General features: G+C 38.5%; 1 protein-coding gene across 3 annotated transcripts in view; it reads right to left on the bottom strand.

The window, feature by feature from the left end:
* Nucleotides 1-14,508, bottom strand: part of LOC132386016 (serine/threonine-protein kinase SIK3-like) — a 295,240-nt gene that overhangs the window by 179,631 nt on the left and 101,101 nt on the right. For 2 of the 3 annotated variants that reach the window (XM_059958283.1, XM_059958282.1), the window contains exon 7: nt 508-626. In XM_059958283.1, the coding sequence (XP_059814266.1) occupies nt 508-626 (119 nt within the window). Of the gene's footprint in view, nt 1-507; nt 627-2,567; nt 3,182-14,508 lie in introns of those variants that run through there. The other variant, XM_059958284.1, reaches the window with a different exon arrangement.

Below are 14,508 nucleotides of genomic sequence, written 5' to 3' on the forward strand. Positions count from 1 at the left end.
TTATTATTATTATTATTTTAATTCTTGCCATACTGTACACTATAGTGAAATCAAGAAACAATCTGCAACTAGAGATTTTATTTTCAACAGTAGCATAGTCCATATTAATTTTGCATATTTTCCATGCAATTATGTGGTTTCCACTAGGTACTCCAGTTGCTTCACATGTACCAGAGCTCTAGGTAGGTAAAATGCTTACTGTAATTTACCCTCTAGTGTAGATCTGTGACAGAAGAATTGAAAGAAAGTTATTGAAAATGTGAGGAAAAGCAAGCTGTAGAGGAAGGAGGGGGAGAAAGGAATGACGGGATCACTCTGCTTAGAATAGGACCTAATGGGCCTAAGCACCCTTCTTCAACTTAGTAAGCATACACTGAAATATACTCAAATATTGGCCCGAAACATTGTTATTACCTCCTCCCATGGATGCTGTCTGGCCTGCTGAGTTCTGCCAGCATTTCGTGTTTTTCTGCAGATTCACTCGTGTTACCACTGAAATATACTCACCTGGTCAAACTCTGGATCTGGGTCACCTATTTTCATCCACTTATGTGCGCAGATTTGTTCCACAGACAGGCGTTTGCTTGGGTCTAGCACAAGCATATGTCGAACCAAGTGTTCACATTCTGAAAAGAAACAAGTGTGATCACTAAACAGAACTCACATGTAAGCTTTAATTATGTAGATCAAATTTAGTTATTAACTCACTTATTACATTGTAGTAAACAAACAATTAAAGTACTTTAAATAAAAATGCTACATCATAGGTAGATATAAGCAAATGATTTGAAGAATTTTAAAGCATTAAGTTGACCTTCCACAAATTCTCTTCACTTATACATAACCTACTGATGCAAGGGAAAATTGAATTATTTTGTACAAGATACATACTTTATAAGAAACTAATTATGGGATCTGATGGCCTAAAGACCATTCCACACCCTTTTTAAGATTATTAAACAATATTATGTTTTATCACTAATGGTGTTTAAGAAAATCACATAAAAATTGGAATTTTCAGTGTTCTAAAATGAACCTCGGTGTGGCCTTCCATACTAATGAATTGCAATGTCTCAAAAAAGTTGCACAATAGATATAATTTTGCAGCTAGTTCTTTAGAGCACAACACTATATAATCAATTGTTTAAGGTACAAAGGAGTATTAGTAGTGAATAATGGATGCTGCTGATGGGAGAGATTGGAAGATTCTCTGGACTCACTGGGATGTGGAGAGATCAGTAACGAACAATACCAGAAGAGATGTCTTACTTCTGCATGAGGCCATGAAACTCACCAAGTAAAAAGCCATGTGATCTAACCATGGAGTTCTCTACTAGGTATCTGAATGCTTGGGCCCACTCTACCTCAGCATATAGGTATGGGAAAATCAGAAATAGTTTCCCTTCCATGAGTGAGAAATCTAGATGCTTTCCCTAATTCAGTACTGAAAAACAGACTGTGAGATATAGTAGCATATAGCAAGAACAGTTTTGGTAATTCTAGGAAGTTATCTGGCTCCTAACTTCTTGGGCAGGGCAGTACTTGGGGCTGTACTGAAATTATAAAAGATTAGGGATGGAATTCCCAACAAATATGATTGTTCTTCAGTAAATAACAACACTTTTTGTCAGACTGGTGAGACTGAGAAAATTTTATGTGAAATTCTTGGGGATTTTTATCACAAAGGAAATGTGTTAAAAAATCCAGAAGACAAATTTCACAGCGTACAGTAAAGTATCACAAATGTCCACAAAATCGTATAAATGCAGGTAATTAGGTTTTCAACACAGATTTTTGTTTTTAAAAATTTGTATATGAACTTCTAGTCCAAAATAAAATTAAATCAACTAGAGGATCCCAAGGAAACTGATATGTTAATGGGGAGGACCTACGAACACTTTACAGATGGTACAAGGCAACACGTAAACAAGCTGGAGGAACTCTGTAGGTCAGATAGCATCCGTGGAAACATGGCCCATAACATCAACTGTTTGTTTCCACGGATGCTATCTGACCTGCTGAGTTCCTCCAACTTGTTGTACATGTTGCTTTGACTACAGCATCTGCAGTGTACTTTGTGTTTACTAAGGGTACAGGTTTCTCCCACCATTCAAAGGTACAGTGTTCCTCTGAAACAGTTTGTAAGTCGGAATGTCGTAAAGTGAAGAAGCAATTACTATTTATTTATATGAGAAAAATTTGTGAGCGTTCACAGACCCAAAAAATAACCTACCAAATCACGCCAAATGACACATAAAATCTAAAGTAACAGTAACATATAGTAAAAGCAGGAATGATCTGATAAAAACACGGCCTATATAAAGTAGAAATACTTTTCTGCAATCATTGCAGCACTGTCCACCGTAGCGAAATCTCACGCAAGTGCTCCTGGCAGCGCTCTTGGTGCAAGCGCTCTCAGTAGAAACACTCAGCATTAGTGCTCTTGGTAGAAACACTTTTTCCAGTAATCTTTAAGCTATGAAGCTGCCAAATCATACCAAATAAACATAAAAATACACAGCCTATATGAAGTAGAAATAACGTACGTACAGTGTAGTTTCACTTACTAGAATCGAGAAGACAGTGAGCACACTGACAATGGTGTGTTAGGCTGAGTCGTCGGAGGTTGGGGTGGTGGGAGACTGGAGTGTCATCTCATCGTCGTCTGTTTCCATCAGAGCAGGCAGGTCATCTTCTATGTCTGTCTGCCTCGATGTCGAAGGTCAAGCTGTGACTGATGTGGAAGGCTTGAAAAACTACAGTATGCTTGACTGCTTAGACTATGCATTTTTTTATCATACAGTTCTTTGTAAGCACTCAAACCATCCTGCAAATATGTACCCTTTCAAATTTAAAGTCATACTATTCTTCAATCATTGCAGCGTTGTCAATCGCAGTGCAAATCTCATGCAATTGCTTCACGTTCAGTTCCTAAATGACTTCACTTTCGCTACTGCCTTTGGTTTTGTTATTCTTTCCTCTTGCAAATGCATCAGCTCTTCATCTGTCAGTTCTTGGTCATGGGATGCCAAAACCTCTTCAACATCAGCTTCATCAACATCCACAAACCCAGCCTCCTTAGCCAAACTCACTACGTCCTTACATCGTTCACCACAATTGAAACGCTTAATTATGTCTAGTTTTACGCTAGGTGTATCACCCTTACGAGCTCTTTTATGCTTTTCCAATTCTTTAGAACTCAGCTTGCTAAGTGACGCACAAGATAAATCGACATAAAGCACAGATGCTCACAGCATTTAAGCAATGGTGGCTAGAATGCAGTTTCGGGGGGGGAGAGCTTGGCTGCTCGGGGTCACGCTGCTTTGGTTGGGCTCGATAGACCATGGATTTGCACCTTGGAAAGTTTCCAGGGCGCAAGCCTGGGCAAGATTTTTTTAATGGAAGACCAGCAGTTGCCCAAGCTGCAAGTCTCCCCTCTCCACACCACCGATGTTGTTCAAGGGAAGGGCATTAGGACCCATGCAGCTTGGCACTGGTGCCGTTGCAGAGCAATGTGTGGTTAAGTGCCTTGCTCAAGGACACACACACAGCCTCAGCCAAGACTTGAACTAGCGACCTTCAGATAACTAGATGAACGCCTTAACCACTGGGCCACGCGCCAACAGTTAACTAATGTAGTTCTTTCGTAACAGCGAGGTGTTGTAAAGCGAACATTCGGAAAACAGGGGACACCTGTATCAGAACTAACTCTGAACTCCAGCTATATTAGCTTTGTGTTAACCACTATGCTTCTGTGACACCTCAATTACACATTAAAGTGTATTCCTTTTTTGTTTATGTTGTTAAGTATGAGGTTTTTTGCAAATGTCTTTTAACTGATTAAGCAGCAGAGATGGATAGTGACTCAGATAATTAGAGAGCCCAAATCTAATAAAGAGACATCAAGGAAGAAATTAATTGAATTGACTTTATTTCTTAGATCCTTCACATCAAAATCTTTAAGTTACACCATCTAAATGTGCAATGTGAAATCATGGTAATTCCTAATAAATAGAACAATCAATGTAATATAGAAATACACTCAGATCAACGTGAATTAATTATTCTAATGGCCTGGTGGAAAAAGCTGTCCAAGAGCCTGTTAGTCCTGGCTTTTATACTTAAATGAGTGCAGCAGAACAGAGATCAGGGAATACAGATACATAGTTCCCTAAAAGTGGATTCATAAGTAGATAGGGTCGTAAAGAGAGCTTCTGGTGCATTGGCCTTTATAAATCAAAGTATTGAGTATAAGAGTTGGAATGTAATGGTGAGGTTGTATAAGACATTGGTGAGGCTGAATTTGGAGTATTGTGTGCAGTTTTGGCCACCTAATTACAGGAGGGATATTAATAAGGTTGAAAGAGTTCAGAGAAGGTTTATAAGGATGTTGCTAGGATTTGAGAAACTGAGTTACAGAGAAAGGTTGAATAGGTTAGGACTTTATTCCCTGAAGCATAGAAGAATGACGGGACATTTGATAGAGATGTATAAAATTATGATGGGTATAGATAGAGTGAATGCAAGCAGGCTTTTTCCACTGAGGCTAGGGGAGAAAAAAAAAACAGAGGTCATGGGTTAAGGGTGAAGGGGGAAAGTTTAAAGGGAACATGGGCGGGGCTTCTTCACAAAGAGAGTGGTGAGAGTGTGGAATGAGCTGCCAGATGAAGTGGTAAATGCGGGCTCACTTTTAGTATTTAAGAAAAACTTGGATAGGTACATGGATGAGAGGTGTATGGAGGGATATGGGCCAGGTACAGGTCAGTGGGACTAGGCAGAAAAATGGTTTGCACAGCCAAGAAGGGCCAAAAGGCCTGTTTCTGTGCTGTAATATTCTATGGTACCATTTCCCGGATGGCAGCAGCTGGAATAGATTGTGGTTGGAATGACTCAGGTCCCCAGTGATCTTATGGGCCTTTTTCATACACCTGTCTTTGTGAATGTCCTGAATCAAGGGAAGTTCACATCTACACATGAGCTGGGCTTTCCACATCACTCTCTGCAGAGCCCTGTTATTAAGGGAGGTACTGTTCTTGATGCAGCCTGTCATCAAGAGGCACTGTTGAACATTTTTCACCACATAGTAGGTGTGTACAGACTACATGAGGTCCTCATTGATGTGAACGCGGAGGAACTTAAAGCTGTTCACCCTCTCAGCCTTTGATCCATTGATGTCAATAGGGGTTAGCTCGTCTCCATTCCTCCTGTAATCCACAACTAGCTCCTCTGTTTTTGCTACATTGAGGGAAAGGTTGTTTTCTTGACACCATTGTGTCAGACAGATGACTTCTTCTCTCATTATTGTTTGAGATAAGCCCAATCAATGTGTCATTGCAGATTAGAACTCTGGGTGGCGACACAATCATGGGTATACAGGGAATAAAGGAAGGGATTTAGTACACAGCCCTGAGGGGCTCCTGTATTGAGAGTCAGAGGGGTGCAGGTGAGGGAGCCCACTTTCACCACCTGCCAACGATATGACAGGAAGTCCGGGTTCCAGGTACACAAAATGGTCCAGGCTGAGGTCTCTGATCTTCTTATAGTGTTGAATGCTGAACTGTAGTCCAAGAACAACATTTTCACATAAGCATCTTTCTTCTCCAGATGTGTAAGGACGGTATGTAGAGCACTGGGTATTGCATCAACTGTTGATAGGTTGTGTTGGTAGGTGAACTGTAAGTGGTCCAGTTTGGGTGGTAACAAGCTGCAGATGTAATCCTTGACCAGCCTCTCAAAGCATTTGGTTATTATTGAGGTGAGTGCTACAGGATATTACCTTGGTCTTTTTTGGTCAGGAATAATGGTGGATAATTTGAAGCAGAAGGGCACTCTACATTTAAAAGAGAGATTAAAAGTGTCTATAAACACACCTACCAGTTGATCTGCTCACATCCTGAGTACTCATCTTGGGATGCTGTCTGGTCCCACAGCCTTGCAATCACCCACTTGTTGGAAACATCTGCGTACCTCATCCTCACAAATGACCAGGTTGCAGACTTTCCTCGGAGGTTCACAGTAAGTAACACTGAACCGAGCATTAAAGCAACTCAGCTCATCTGGGAGAGAGGCTGTGAAGTTGGCAGCACAACATTTGGCTTTGAAGTCAAATGCAGCCCTGGCGGTAAGTCACATGTGCTATACGTTATGAATCTTGACTCAATCTTTTCCTTATATTGTTGTTTTGTCTTGATATCTTTGTGTAGATTATAGCTGATTTTCTTGAGCCGATTGCCGGCAGTGTAACCTCTATGTTGTGGTGGTAAGTGCTGATCTCATGGAACTACTGATCTACTGTTTCTGATTCGGGAAGACCCTGACCGACTTCTGGGGGACAACACCGTCGACGCACTTCCAGATGAAGCACGTGACTCCATCAGTGAACTTGGAGACATCCTCTTCATGGAAGACATTCCAGTCGATGTCATCAAAGTAGACCTGCAGCATGGAGACCAACTGGTCAGACCAACAGTGGATGGTTTTAACTATGGCCACCTCTTGTTTCAGCTTTTGCCTGTATGTTGGTAAAATCAGGATCAAACAGTGATCTGATTTTCCAGAAGTTGGACGAAGGTGAGCTTTGTAAGCATTGTGGAAGGGAGTGGAACCTGGATATGCTGACAAAACCTCAGGGAGACTTTCCTCAGCGATGCTCAATTAAAGACACCAGTGACAATAAAGGCAGCCTCTGGGTGTACGGTCTCCATTGTATTGATGGTTTCGTTTATTTCCTTGAGAGCCAGGTCAGTATCAGCCTGTGGCGGAATGTACTCTGCTGTGATGATAACAGCCATTATCTTTGAAGGTATATCAAAGTCAGAAGTTGAATTCTTTCTAAGCTTGGTTCTTTCAGATGTGGCACTCAAGTTACTCACAGAAACAGAATAATTCTTATTCTCACTGACATGTTGTAAAAATGCTGTTTTTGACACAGCAATAAAATGGATGACAATACTGACACAGAAATAAACAAATAAATGAGAGTGTGTTCATTAGTTCTGGACTTTTCATTAATATGATGGGGGAGAAGTAGAAGCTGTACTTAAATGCTGAATGTGTGTTTTCAGGCCCCTGTACCTCCTCTGATAGTAATAAGAGGGCATGTCCTGATGGTGAAGATCTTCAAAGATGGCTGCATTCTTCTTGAAGCACCACTGTTTGTAGATGTCCTCCATGGCGAGAGGTTTGTGCTCATGATAGAGATGGCTGAGTCTACGTCCTTCTGTAGCCTCTTTTGATCCTGTATATTAGAACCTTCATACCAGTCAGAATGGTCTCTACTGTACATTGTATAAATTTGATAAGACTCCTTGGTAACATATGAAATCTTCTCAAACTCCTAATGAAGTAGTGTCTGGTGTGCTGTTTGTCATGAGTGCATCAAAAGATTAGGCCAAGAATAGATATTTAAGATGTTGACACCTCAGAACTTAAAACTGCTCACTCTTTCCTCTGCTTAAAAGTAAGGAGGACTAGTGTGTGTTCTCTTAAATTCCCCTTCTTGAATTTCACAATGAATTCCTTGATTTCACTGATGTTAATTGCAAGATTGTTATTATAACACCACTCAACCAGCTGATCTCTCTCTCTAATATGCATCCCAATTGCCTTCTGAGATTCTCTCAGTAACAGTAGTATCATTGGTGAATTTATAGATATTTGAGCTCTGCCTAACCACACAGTCATAAGTTAGAGAGAGCAGAACAGTTGGTAAGCACTCAAACTTATGGTGTGACAATCAAACTATGTTGATTGTCATTGAGTTGAAATTATTACAGTCAATTGGCACTGTATCTTCCTGTTGTATATATAGATCTCAGTAAAGATTTCCACAAAGTACATTATGGCCGGTTGATCCAGAAGATGAAGGCACATACATGAGATCCATAGTGATCTGGTAGATTGCATTCAAAACTTGACTGACCTTAGACAGAAGACAATAGCGATGGCATGTTATTCTGATTGTAGGCCTGTAACTACTGATGCTCAGCAAGGATCAGCGCTTATATAGTGGCTTGACCCGTTGAGTTCTTTCTGCATACTGTTTGTGATTTCTAATAGCAGTAAGAAGCATGGATGTGAACTGATAAGGAAGTTTATATTGTTTGTCTTGAGATAAATCATAAAAAATTATTTGCTGGATTCAAAGCCAGTTAGTATTGTGCTTTAAATATTTTCAGTAAGAGCACAAAAGCTTAAGGAAAAGAAGAAGGAATATTGAATACAAATCCTTGACTCTGCTCAGACATTTAGTATAATAACTAATTCTTGTATCTTTGTGTTATCCTTGTCCTTGAATTCCCTGGAGTGGCGCCATTTATCTACGCTGTGAATTTACTTCAATGTGTTTACAAAAATGTGTATGATATTGATACTCTGGATATCAAAAAATTTGGAATGCCATTTGAGAAAAAGTATCTCATTTTGGTGCCAAATGGCTAAACTTTATCTTGAATCTGATTTCTGAATACTTTATGGATCCAAAAAAGCTTCTCAGCATTAATCCTGTCAATTCCTTAGAATAATTATTTACCTTCATTTTTGTAAACACCGAATAGAGAGAGAGGCCAATCCTGCTCAATCTCTACTTCCGTATTTCTAGGGTTCACTTTAGTGAATTTGAACTTCAACACCAAAACAGGTAATGAAACTCAAGGATGTAGGTGCAATATTCTTCCTTCTAAAGCTTTTGTGCTCTTGATGAAAATATTTAAAGCACTGTACAAGCAGACTTTGAATCTAGCAAATAACTCTCCACTACTTAAATAAACTTTAATTATTGTAAACTTCTGGTAATTGCCAGTTCTCTCCTTCACCATTCCCCATCCCTATTTCCCTATCTCACCTTATCTCCTTACCTACCTTTATCTGGTGCTCCTCCTCATTCCCTTTCTTCCATGGTTTTCTATCCACTATTGGATTCCCCTTCTCTATCTTTTTCACCAACCAACTTTCCAGCTCTTTACTTCACCCCTCCCCCTTCCTGTTTCACCTACCATCTATCATCTTGAGTTTTTTCCTTCCCTCCCTCCATCTTCTTACTTTAACCTCATCTTTTTTGCCAGTCCTGCCAAAGGGTCTCTACCTGAAATGTCAAAGCTACTCTTTCTCGTAGATGCTGCCAGGCCTTTTGAGTTCTTCCAGCATTTTGTGTGTGTTACCAAAACAAGTAGTTCATTATTTTAATGAAGTAATGCACAGAATAGTCCAAGTGCAGACTTGAATTACACAACATTGGTGTACGGTTGCTGGAAGAACTCAAAAGGCCTGGTAGCATCTACGAGAAAGAGTAGCTCTGACGTTTCATATGATGTTATTATAAAGTGCCATGCATTTTTTAGGCCATATAAAAATATCCTGCTCAGAGCAGTAGTTGGTCTACACAGCTGCAACGAAAAATAGAGGGAACGTTGAAAGGAATAAAATATATAAAAAGGTGTGCTATGAGATGACGAGCAGCAGTGACTCTGGAAATCAACTATTAAACAAGACGCTGAGCCACAAGCAAATCCAACCAGGTTCACCAAGGGTGGGCAATATCTCATTCTTCTAAAATCCAGTGAGTACAGGTTCAGAGATATCAAACACTGATTATATATTAACTTTTTATTCCTAGGGAACCACCCCATAGCCCATTCAGTACACTTCAAGGACACCTCCATATATTGTGCATTACACAGCCTTTGAATAAGTTTACCACGAATGTAACACAGTGAACTCAGGCTCAGAGTTGGTCACAGTCTATGATCAAAGCAAATATTCACAAACTGCCAGTTCACCTCATCCAGCCCATCATCACCACTGATTCCGATTCATTTATCACATATACATTGAAACACTCAGTGTAATGTGTTGTTTGCATTACCAACCAACATAATGAGGATGTGCTGATGGAAACCCACAAGTGTTGCCATACATTGTAGCAACAACATAGCTTGACCATAGTGTTCAACACACCAACACAAAACCACAAAAAAAAACAACCCAGGGTCAGTCATCATCCACAGGACCTGCCAACCTCAGTCCTTGACCTGGTCTTTGTCATCTATGCCTGCCAGCCTGACATCTACACACAGGGATTGCTGGCCTTTGATCAAAGACTTTGAGGTTCACGTTGCATGTATTCCAGGATTCTGTTAACTATTTTTTCACAGTTTTTGTATGGTTTGATCCAGAGTGATTGATGCTGGCTGGGGTACTTCAGCAAAGAATTCCTACCGTCTGAAGTGGGTTAGTGTCTGACACTGAGCCGAATTAAATTGAATACTACTAGACTTCAGGTTAGATGCTTGATATTCTATGGATTGTCTACTTGCGTTTTGCTCTTTGAGTGAACTTCTTTTTTGCAAGTTCAGTGTTTAGTGTTCTCTTGAATGAATTCTATGCTGTTTCTTTGTATTACAGCTGCCTGTGGGAGGATGAATCTCAGTATTGTATATTGTATCTAGACTTTGATAATAAATGTGTTTTAAATCTTTTAATATTTCAAGTGTTGAAAAGGTTAAAGAAATTACTTGTTGGGTAATCAACAGCAGGGAAGGGCCTTGAGAATGAAATAGAAATAGAAACCTTTGCATCAAAGGTTTCTACTTCAAAAAAGACTGAAATTTGAATTATTTTGCCTTCAGAAGAGTTTGTAGATTTTCAAATTTATGTTTCCTTTGAATATTAAATATAGCTTCCATATAGTTCTGTAAAAATGTTATACTCTGCTCTGTGTATTCACATACAGAACTCTTAAAAAAAATTAACTAATTCCCAAAAGGCAAACAAGAGAAAATCTGTAGATGCTAGAATCCGGGCAACACACACAAAATGCTGGAGGAAATTAGCAGGACAGGCAGCATCTATGGAAAAGAGTAGACATATTGGACCTGCCGAAGGGTTTTAGCTTGAAACATTCTGTACTTTTTTCCATAGATGCTGCCTGGTCTGCTAAGTTCATCCAGCACTTTGTGTGTTGCTCATATTCATAAAAGGACCTTCTTCAAACTTAAAAAAATAGTTTTTACATTTGGTGAACATCAGAGGGAAATGAACAGTTGACATTTCATGCCAAAACCCTTCATCAAACAGAGTTTTAAGAAAGCAAACTGTAGACAAAAGATCAATTTGAAAAATTTCAACTGAACGTTTAAATATAAGATTACAGGTATAAAATAAAAGGCCTATATATCTTTTAATTAATAACAGGACTTTTACAGAACATAGAACGAGATATGACAATGAAAAATGGAAAATTTTTAGATAGGATCTGTTGTTTTATAGAGATTTTGAATTCTAGGGGCTTCCTTGATAATTGAGCTAATACAGGTGGCCTGCGTTTTTCGAACGTTCGCTTTACGACAGCTCGCTGTTATGATAAAAAATGCCCGCTTCATGCATGTGTTTACCCCCTGAAAGACTACCATAACCATGAAGCCTTGTGCAGGCAGTAGTGTGTGCATTGTGTGTATGTGCATAGGCGTGTACATGCCAATTTGTTTTCTCCACATCGATTTTGGCTCGCTGACTTCCCGATTTTGGTAAGTGACACTACACCATACATACAATATTTCTACTTTATATAGGCTGTACATTTATATCATTCCTGCTTTTACTGTATGTTCATCTTATTTTAGGTTTTTACATTATTTGGTACGATTTGGTAGGTTATTTTTTTGGGTCAGGGAATGCTCAAAAAATTTCCCCATATAAATTAACGGTAATTGCTTTTTTGCTTTATGACATTTCGGCTTACAAATGGTTTCATAGGAATGCTCTACGTTCCGATAGCAGGGGAAACCTGTATTGACAATTACGTTCATTCAAATGCATATAGTTTGAGATCTACTGTGCAAAAATAGATTGTACATGACAAAACAGCAGTCTGAAAACTAAACTCAACAAAAAAATATCAGCACGAAAATTCTTTTCAGTGAAGTTCAGAATACACAACTATAAAAGAAAATAATATCATGTGTTGAAAAAAATTGCTCAAAAGAAGGCAAGGAAATACTATGATGCTTAGATACATCCTAAGATGCACTGAGATGCATCAGTGATGTAACTTGGGCCACTGGACACTTTGAGTCTTTCAACATCAGGCACCCTCACCTAGGTGTCCCTGTCAGGTTGGTCAGTGCTACATTCATCCTAGCAGCATTGGTCCATGGGTCACACATCTTGATCAATAACCTTGGGGACATGCTAAACAGCCTCTGTGACAGTCCTGATGGCTTTTCTCTTGGTAGTCACCATATTGCCAAGGGGAGAATAGATTCTGCAGAATAAATAGCCAGTAAAACTACAGTCCATCTCTATAGGCTTGTAAAGTGCCTCCATCCCTCTCTCTGGCACTGCTGTAACAGCTCCTGATACTTGAACTTCAAACACTAAAACACTTCCACAATCTGGTCTTCCCAACACACTATTAGCTCTATCATGACCACCTGTTTTGAGGTATATTGTTTAAAAGAAGTGACTGACAAGATAACCATAAGCAGACACTGCCACTGAGTACCAGAAGTTGAAATTTGATAACTACCATAATAAGATGCATTAAGAGAGAGGCATTAAAATAAGTGATATATCTACTTTGGAAACAATAACTGACAGTAAAACATATTTGAATTATACAAAAAAGCAAGCTTAGTTTTAAAATATTGACCACAATTTTCAGAACTCCAAAAAGCTTCAAGTTTATGGAATTTCAAATACAAAAATCTTCAGAATATTACAGCAGTTTCTAAGCAGTCTGATATGCTTCCTTAACAGTAGCTTACATTACTTTATTCATGTTCATGCCCTGAAAACATGACACACACCCAATGGGATTTCATTAATTTTAATGGGTGTATTTTTAATTAGTATTTTTGACTTCAACAACAGAATGATTATTTGTAATAATATAATAAATGTAAAATGCAATTCAGTCACTATTATATGGCAAATAGTAGATACAGTAATCTTGTGAAATCATTGACCTTTACTAGTCAAAATAACTGTAAGAGAAATATTAACAACTATGTAGAGTAGGTAAAAAAAAATTCTCTTCCAGTAAAATAAAAACCAAACCTCTTATAATGCAGTTAATAAAATCAGAGTAATTTAATCATTTAAAGCAGTGATAATGCACCAAACGTCAGAATAAATTAAATCTGGATACAAATATGAAGGTGTTTTTAATTACTATTTAATTACTGAACCATAGAAAATTATATTTAGATGAAGGCAAATCGGAACTTCTAATTGCAAATCTGTAATTAAATTTACTTTGATTAAAATTGATGATCAGATCAATGAAAAGTCCAATCTTAACTGACACAGATTTTACTACCCATATATAATTTCCTGCGCAAAATCACTGATTTTTTTCTTAACAAATATCCTACTTAACAATAACCAAAAAAAAATGTTGAACATGAATGAAGATGTTTTTTAAGTTTTAGGTGGAAATTGATTTCTTGTAAAATCAGCCCCAACTCTAAAAGCTGTTTTTGCTAACACAACCTGCTTTATGTCTATGTACCCTGCAACTAACCAGGAGTGAATGAGTTTTTGTCTTCCTACATCACAGAATGGCAAAGTGGTATATGCTGATGATAGCAGAGATGCTACTGACTTGTGGTGGGTGGTCTTATAACACATTTCTGCAGGTAGTGTATGAATATGCAAATAAGACCAATCAATATATCAGATTATTGGATTTTTACGAGGACTTCTGATCACACTTTGGAAGGGATGCCATTAATACCAATAACATGGATAAAGAATATTGGAGAAAATTATCCAGCTTCTTGTTTTGATATCCAGAAGGGAGTAGTCTGTTCCAGCCAACCTCACATAATATGGTAGAAGTTTTAAAGAAATTGAGCCTTAATAAACCCAGGTAGAATAAGTGCTTTAAGGGATGGTTTATCCTTATGCACAATTTGTTTAATTCAAAGATCCTGACATTGAAAGTAATTATCGACAGGTAAGAAGTAATGTTGGTATCTATGATAGTGAGTGTGAGCAGGAACAGTATTGTGGGATAACTGTGTCTACTTCAAATGGTGCTGTGAAGGTGGCCACTCTTTAATGGACATGCAGCTACTGGGCCTAATTGTGAATCTCAATTGGGGTAGTTATACACCACTTTAGAGAACTGGATCAGCACCCTACCATGTTGGTCACTGTAGTAAGAGGGCTATCACAGGCAGAACTTTCCTTGGATAATTAACCACCTAGATTTCCAGCCTATTAAACATTCATCCATTATCAAGACCAGAATTTTTCACCTTGCTTCAGCCGCTAACATGCAGTAACCTACTCTGATGAAAACTAATCCCTGGTAAAGTTAGATTTGCCCTGATAGATTTGGATTTCCACTTTCCTCAAAAAACCAATAAGATTCCAAATATTTTCCTTCTGAAATCAATTCTATGCCTTAGAATTTTCATCCATCGGTTCCAACCAAGATTTCAACATTTAGCAAGTTATATATTTTGCTTTAGGCCACATTTAAAATTCTGAAAAAGAACACTAAGC

Source organism: Hypanus sabinus (genome assembly GCF_030144855.1).
Source record: "Hypanus sabinus isolate sHypSab1 chromosome Y unlocalized genomic scaffold, sHypSab1.hap1 SUPER_Y_unloc_12, whole genome shotgun sequence".
Taxonomy (NCBI): domain Eukaryota; kingdom Metazoa; phylum Chordata; class Chondrichthyes; order Myliobatiformes; family Dasyatidae; genus Hypanus; species Hypanus sabinus.